At 34.1% G+C, this 7,333-nt stretch overlaps 1 protein-coding gene across 1 annotated transcript; it reads left to right on the top strand.

Annotated features, from left to right (window-relative positions):
* The first annotated feature begins 2,967 nt into the window (after window positions 1–2,967).
* On the top strand, window positions 2,968–6,296 carry LOC112801435 (putative glucose-6-phosphate 1-epimerase). The gene is made up of 9 exons (XM_072237204.1): window positions 2,968–3,510; window positions 3,597–3,810; window positions 3,893–3,967; window positions 4,047–4,103; window positions 4,191–4,351; window positions 4,438–4,572; window positions 4,649–4,751; window positions 4,883–4,982; window positions 5,848–6,296. Exons 2-9 carry the CDS (start codon window positions 3,700–3,702, stop codon window positions 6,015–6,017), a joined length of 912 nt encoding a protein of 303 aa, XP_072093305.1. The 5' UTR covers window positions 2,968–3,510; window positions 3,597–3,699; the 3' UTR covers window positions 6,018–6,296.
* The last annotated feature ends 1,037 nt before the right edge of the window (window positions 6,297–7,333 follow it).

Here is a 7,333-nt window from a genome sequence, read left to right as displayed (position 1 = left end):
GAGTCTTCTGTCCCTCACTAAATAACTCGTAGAAGTAGCTCTTCCACCTTTCATTAATCTTCTCCTCTTGAGCCAACACCTCTCCATCCTTATCCTTTATGCACTTAACCTGATCCAAATCTCTCGTTCTTCTTTCCCGGCTCTTTGCGATTCTATATATACCTTTTTCTTCTTCTTTCGTGCCCAAAGACTGGTAGAGACCCTCATATGCTCTTGTTCTTGCTTCACTTACAGCCATTTTTGTCTCTTTCTTAGCCGCCTTATATTTTTCCCAGTTATCTGCATTGCGACATAAAGACCACTCTTTAAAGCATTCCCTTTTTATCTTTATCTTTTCTTGTATACTCGCATTCCACCACCAGGACTCCTTGTCTCTTGGTCCTATTCCTTTAGATTCACCAAAACTTTCTTTTGCTGTTCTTCTAATAACTTCTGCCATCTCCCTCCACATCTCTTCCGCGCTTCCATTCCCATCCCACTTTGCCTCTTCTCCTACCCGTCTTAGGAAGCTTCTTTGTTCCTCACCTTTCATCCGCCACCACCTCGTCCTTGGGTTCTTCGTATGATGTCTTTTCCTCAACTTTTGCTCAACGCGAAAATCCATGACGAGCACCCTATGTTGTGTTGTCAAACTCTCTCCCAGGATAATTTTACAGTTAATGCAAAATTTCCGGTCGACTCTCCTCAACAAGAAGAAGTCGATTTGAGAGCTTGTCATGCCACTCTTATAGGTTATAAGATGTTCGTCTCTCTTTTTAAAACATGTATTTGCGATGAGAAGATCAAAAGTTGAGGAAAAGTCCAAAATAGTTTTACCCTCGGCATTGATCACCCCGAAACCATGGCTTCCGTGAATACTCCCATATCCAGTCACTTCTCTCCCAACATGGCCATTTAAATCTCCTTCTAAGAAAATCTTATCTCCCAAAGGTATGCCTTGAACCAAACTCTCTAGATCCTCCCAAAACCTTATCTTGTGTTGTTCGTCCGAATCCACTTGCGGTGCATAGGCGCTAATCACATGGAAAGCACCTCCCTCCACCACAAGTTTGATAGAGATGATCCGATCTCCCACCCTCTTGACATCCACTACGTCCTTCTTCCACTGCTTATCCACAATTATTCCAACTCCATTCCTATTCTTCACCTTTCCTGTATACCAAAGTTTGAAACCAGAAGAATCCAACTCCCTAGTCTTTGCACCAACCCATTTCATCTCTTGTAGGCACATAATGTTAATCTTCCTCCTTGTCATGGTGTCCACCACCTCCATAGACTTTTCTGTTAGAGTGCCTATGTTCCATGTCCCAAATCTCAACCTTCTGTCGCTTCGACCTTTACCTTTTCTTTTGTGAACTAGCTTATTTACCCTCGTCCGTTCACGAAAACGCGAGAACCCTTGCTCATTTAACACTACATCCGGGCCCCGATGCAGCAGCTCTTGCTTTGACACCGTACTCGAGCCATACGGCGCGTTGCTTCCGGGCAACGACCTAGCTTTAGCGCAATAATGTCTTTGATTCATGTCATGGGGGTTCGGCTATATTTTTATGTTGGTTGTCGAAAACCTAACACAACCCTCCTCCTTTATCCGGGCTTGAGACTGGCTATGTACCGCAAGTGTAACATAGGCGGAGTTAGTTTTTTTTATAACATACTTTCAGTTTTATATAATTGAAGTGTATTCTTAAAATTCTTTTTAACTCAATCCATATACTGATGATATATGAAACAAGAAAATATATTTAATTTCTGTGTCTTATATAAATAAGACCAACAATAGTGAATACATCAATTATTTTCCTTTAAAATGGCCGGCCCTGTTGGACTGTCTGTTTGTGTACTCTTAAGCCAAAGAAGATATGATTTGTTAATAGATCTTGCGGCGTGCAATTATATATAAATTCATTTTTTATAATAAGAAAAATGCAAAACAATCCAAATAAACATTAGTAGAATTTTACTATTAAGATGACGTGATAGTATTATTAACCTTTAGATAGATAATTACTGTATCTTAAATGTTATGGTTAGAATTTTCCGGATAATGGTATTGTATTTCTCAATTTCATTTATTATTTTCATTGCTCCAAAGTCTTGAACTGATCCCATTCATGCACATTGACCAAACAAAGTGCACCGACTATTCTGAAAGATAAGGTCCCCCTTCCATCCCTTCCTCTTAAGTCTTAACTCCACTCCAAAGTCCAAATCCACTTTGTGAGGAGTAAAATGTTTCCAAATTTTATTTCTTTTTAAGTTTCCAAACTTTTTATTTCTTTTCACGTGTAAACATAATTCCCCCTCACTTGCCCATTTGACCAAATCTAAATCTTGTGTCCTATTGCAATTCATTTTCATTCCTTAGGCATCATTTATCATAGTGTTCTTTTTTTTCTTAACCATATCTCGGTTACTTACCATAATTCGAATTAAAATATGAAAAAGTTTAGGACTAGCAGTTTTATTAAAATTTGGCCAATACTTAACCAGTAAAAACAAAGTGAATAATCCTACAATTTTGGATGAAATCTCACATCATTAAAATCACCAATGATAGCTAATTAATAACTACAATCACAAAATTTACTGACCCTAACACTTCTCTTAAAATATTTTACTTTTAAATTTTTAAAAAATGTCTTTTAAACACAAGTCCACATAAATGACATTTTCCCCCTCTAAGACACAAAAATCATGGATCAGCCCATATGTTATGACTTTTTATTGCATGTTTTCGATCCACCAACTAACTACCCCCTGCCTAGATCCTATTCGACCAAAAATGAAAGAAAAAGAAGGCAACCTCGTTTAAGGTTTAACATCCGGGTCTAAACTATTGGGAGGTTGAAAAGGCATATTCTGATTTGTCACGTAACCCGGGTAGTTAATTCTGGTAATGCAGTCACATGTTCATATTAGAGTCAACTAAAGCCGTTTAAAGTGGAAAAAGCCTTCAACCCATCTATATTGACCCTGCTTCCTATCTTTTATTAAACCAATTAATTAATAAATCCTTTGGCCTATAACAAATCTTAGTTACCCTAATTTGCTACTAACTGGTCTAAGCAGACCAATGTTTATGACCCTTTCGGTATATATGACTGTTTTGCAATTAATTGCAATTCATTAACCCTTCAAAATTTGTCCTTTCTATTAATAATAATACGGGAAAGAGAGAGAGAGAGAGAGAGAGAGGGGGGGGGGGATAGTGTCACCCCAAATTTGATAAATAAAGAAAACAAGATACACCATTTTATCTAAAACAGTTTGGTGTTTAGAATTGACTTTCGACTCTGAAAGGCGTTTGATTCACGATTTTTCAATGTCTTGTTCCTATGTTAGACTCTGTCACATAAGTCATAACTGAAATTTAAAGTAACGGTTTGGAGGTGGCGGTGCCTAAAGTTTTATTGCTCTGTTATCTCTCTTTGGACAGGTTAAAACAATTAGAGTTGAATTCGGTTATTAGGTTCTGTTTCTGGGTTGTGGATCCGTGTGCTGATTAAGGTTGTTGAGAGTTGGTCGTTTGGGTTTAGTTTTCACAAGAAAGTAATCATAGGAAGCTCATGATTTTTCACCTGCTTCCGTGACAGCTGACCCAATTCCGTCACCTCAGCAAATTAAAGTTGGACAGATCAGAGGTACCTCACTTGTTCATATACTTGTTTGGTCCCAAATTGTGTGTGGAGTTTGGAGATGAATCAACAAGGAGGAGAAAGTGATGGGAGAGGTGGGGTTGAAGTTAGCAAGGACAGGAATGGAATAGAGCAAGTCATTCTTCGAAACAATCGAGGAGCTTCAGCAAGGGTGCGTTACTCACTCTTATCATTTTCTGTTGATTTTTTAATCTCATGATGATGATGATAAGTGTTATGAGATCTTTCTCCAGGTTAGTTTGCACGGAGGACAGGTTCTTTCATGGAAAACAGAACGGGGTGAAGAGTTATTGTTCACTAGTTCTAAGGTAATTAATTAAATGTTTGTCATTTCAGAAAATTAAAAATTGTTAATTAATCCTCAATGAATTGGTCCTTCCTTTTCAGGCAATATTTAATCCTCCTAAAGCAGTCAGAGGAGGAATTCCAATCTGTTTTCCACAGGTATATATATAAATATAGTAATGAATCTCTATTAATGAATTACGTAATACAATCATAGATGTGCTTAATTACTTTTTTTATACCCAGTTTGGAAACCGTGGATCATTAGAGCAACATGGATTTGCGAGGAACAGGATGTGGATCATTGATCAAAATCCTCCACCTCTTCCTAATGAATCCAATGCAAAACCTCATATTGACTTGCTACTCAAACCATCCGAAGATGATCTCAAAATATGGCCACATAGGTAGTAATAACAATCCATCATTTCTTTAACATTATATAGAATTATATAGTGAATAGTGAGTGATATTAAGTTATTATTTTGTGCAGCTTTGAGTTTAGGCTAAGGGTGTCACTGGCAGCAGAAGGGTACCTAAGTATAATATCTCGCGTGAGGAATGTGAATAGCAAGCCATTTAGCTTCTCCTTCGCTTACCATACATATTTATCTATCTCTGATATCAGGTCCTTAATCTTGTGATTCTGAATATTAATCTTAAATGAGTTGTAATGTTAATATTTGAATGAACATGTTGATCAGTGAAGTGAGAGTGGAAGGGCTGGAAACTCTGGACTACCTTGACAATCTATATCAAAAAGAACGCTTCACAGAACAAGGAGATGCTTTAACATTTGAATCAGAGGTCACATTTTCGTTCACTTCATGAATTCTTGTTATGTGTATCTACCCGGGCCTAAGATTGAATCAGCTTGCTAAGCCTAAGATACTCTCTATTATTATTATTATTTAATTTCTTTTAATTTCCATGTTTAGGTGGACCGAGTGTATCTTGATTCTTGCAATACGGTAGCAGTTCTTGATCATGAAAGAAAGCGAACATTTGTAATAAGGAAGGACGGACTCCCAGATGTTGGTCAGATTTATTCACACATAACATTTGTATTTTTAGGAAAATGAATCCATTTATGTAACCATTTCATTCATATTCTGCTTATTTTATAGGAAAAATTTTAAGTATACCGAGAATACCAGTATTTTAGTTGTTTAAACTATTAATTTTAATTAATATATATTATATATATTTTTTATAATTCAGATCAACGGTTAAAATAACTGGAACATCAGTATTTTCGGTATACTTAAAACTCTTCCTATTTTATATATATAGTTTTGTGTATACCTTATGCTATGATGGCTAACTAAGTTATGGTGTTTCAAAAAGTATTATTAAAATTAAAGTAATGTCTTTTTATTATTTAGCTATGTTTTTTAAAAAGTGTTGCTAAAAGAATATTATAAAAATATAACTTTAATTTTAAAATAAAATATATTTATTATTTTTAAAATTTGTCAAAAATTTTAAAAATACTCCTAAATTTATTTTGGTTTATTTTTATTCCAATTTTTTTTTATTTGTATTAAATATATTTTTGATAGTTAAAATTTCAAAAAAATTAAGATTAATCCAACAATAATACATGATAACTATCTTTGGTTTGTTTGTGTTGATGGTTATTCTTGTAAAATTATTTTTAAATTAGTCCTAAATTTTTTGAAAATTTAACTGTCAGGAGTATATTTAGTATAAAACAAAAATTTTTAGGATAAAATTAAAATAAAATAAAACTTAAAAATATTTTTAAAATTTTTAGCAAGTTCCTTGACAAAAAATATATATTATCTTTAATTTTAACGACACTTGTATAGTTACCACTGTATAGTTTTACCATTAATTAAAATGTGACGTTAAACATAAAAATTGTAATTGTATTGGGTAGTTGTTTGGAATCCATGGGAGAAAAAAGCGAAGGCAGTGGGTGATTTAGGGGATGAAGAGTACAAGCAGATGCTGTGTGTTGATGGCGCAGCAGTTGAAAAACCAATCACCTTGAAGCCCGGTGAAGAATGGACCGGTCGCTTGGAACTCTCAGTTGTCCCTTCTACTTGAACAACACCAACACAATTAAGCAACCACTAACACAAAAAGTAAACCCACCTAGCAATCTTTTTGACCAAGTGGCAGTTATCTCTCCAAGTCTTGTAAGTTTCATAAGCATGTAAATAAGAGTGAATCTCATGTCAAGGGTTCATAATAGACAAACTTCCTAAAAGAAGGGCAAGTTATATGATTAAAATAGAAATGCATATGGTCAAAAGTCAAGACGTCTTTGTAATAGATAAATAAATACAAAAGAAATATAAATAATCTATTCTTTTTTTGGGATCATCTTTTATTTAATTTTTTTATGGTTTTCAATAATATCTGATTTGTTACAGCCACATTCAAACTTTTAACATTTATTTAAATGAATTGGTAAGTTAATTAATTCCTAAACCAACTCAATTTAGTTGGGTCATTTTCTTTTTTTTTTTTGTGACTAAACAAAAAAAAAACAGAAAAACACAAAAGAAACAAAAAGAAAGAGAAAGGCCTCCTAAAAACCAATAGCTAAGTCCCTTTTTTTTTTGTCAATATCATGTAACGTGTCTTGATCCATCCTTGTAGCTCTTTTTTGTGTTTTCTTTTCCCATATTTTGGTGATAGCTTCATTTCTTGTTTCACTTGTAAAGTTTTCTTTCGTTTTTGGGATGGATTACATAGTAATTTTCTATTTTGTCAAATTTTTTTGGTTTTTTGTCCGGATTATATAGCAAGTTTGCAAAGGGCAAGGAACATTTGTCCAAAACAAAAAGAGGGCAAGGAACAGAAAAGTAAGAAAGAGAAAGGGTCTTTAAGCCCAAGAAAATCCAAATTGAGCTATTTTTATATGGGCCCAACTTGTGCAATTTGATGGCCCATGAAAAATAGAGAAAAGAAATTGTAAATAGCTAATCACCAACAAAACATATAATATATATTTTACCCAAAAAAAAACATTATATATATATATAACTAATTTGAGTTGGTCTAATAGTTTATTCATTAATCTATTTAAATAAATATTAAGAGTTTGAATTCTAACTTGTACATACATCAACCCATTAATCAACAACAAATTATTAAATAGAATTCTGATCCGTAATAAATTAGCCACAGTTTGAAGAATATTATGGACAACAACAAATATATATTTATTTTGCTAATGGTCCTAGTAGGCTGGTAGGAAGTTCAACTTAAAATGAGAATGCTATTAAGTTGTAGGGTTGTAGCATAAGCCATAAGATGATGTAGCTGACGCACATGATCATGCAGAATTCAGAAACATGTTTAACTAATCGGCTGCTATAATGGACAATTTATGCCGCCCCTCCCACAATCCACAT

Source organism: Arachis hypogaea, chromosome 5, assembly GCF_003086295.3.
Source record: "Arachis hypogaea cultivar Tifrunner chromosome 5, arahy.Tifrunner.gnm2.J5K5, whole genome shotgun sequence".
Classification (NCBI taxonomy): Eukaryota; Viridiplantae; Streptophyta; class Magnoliopsida; order Fabales; family Fabaceae; genus Arachis; species Arachis hypogaea.
The sequence above is the reverse complement of the archived record's forward strand: the minus strand, read 5'-3'. Positions and strand labels throughout refer to the sequence as shown.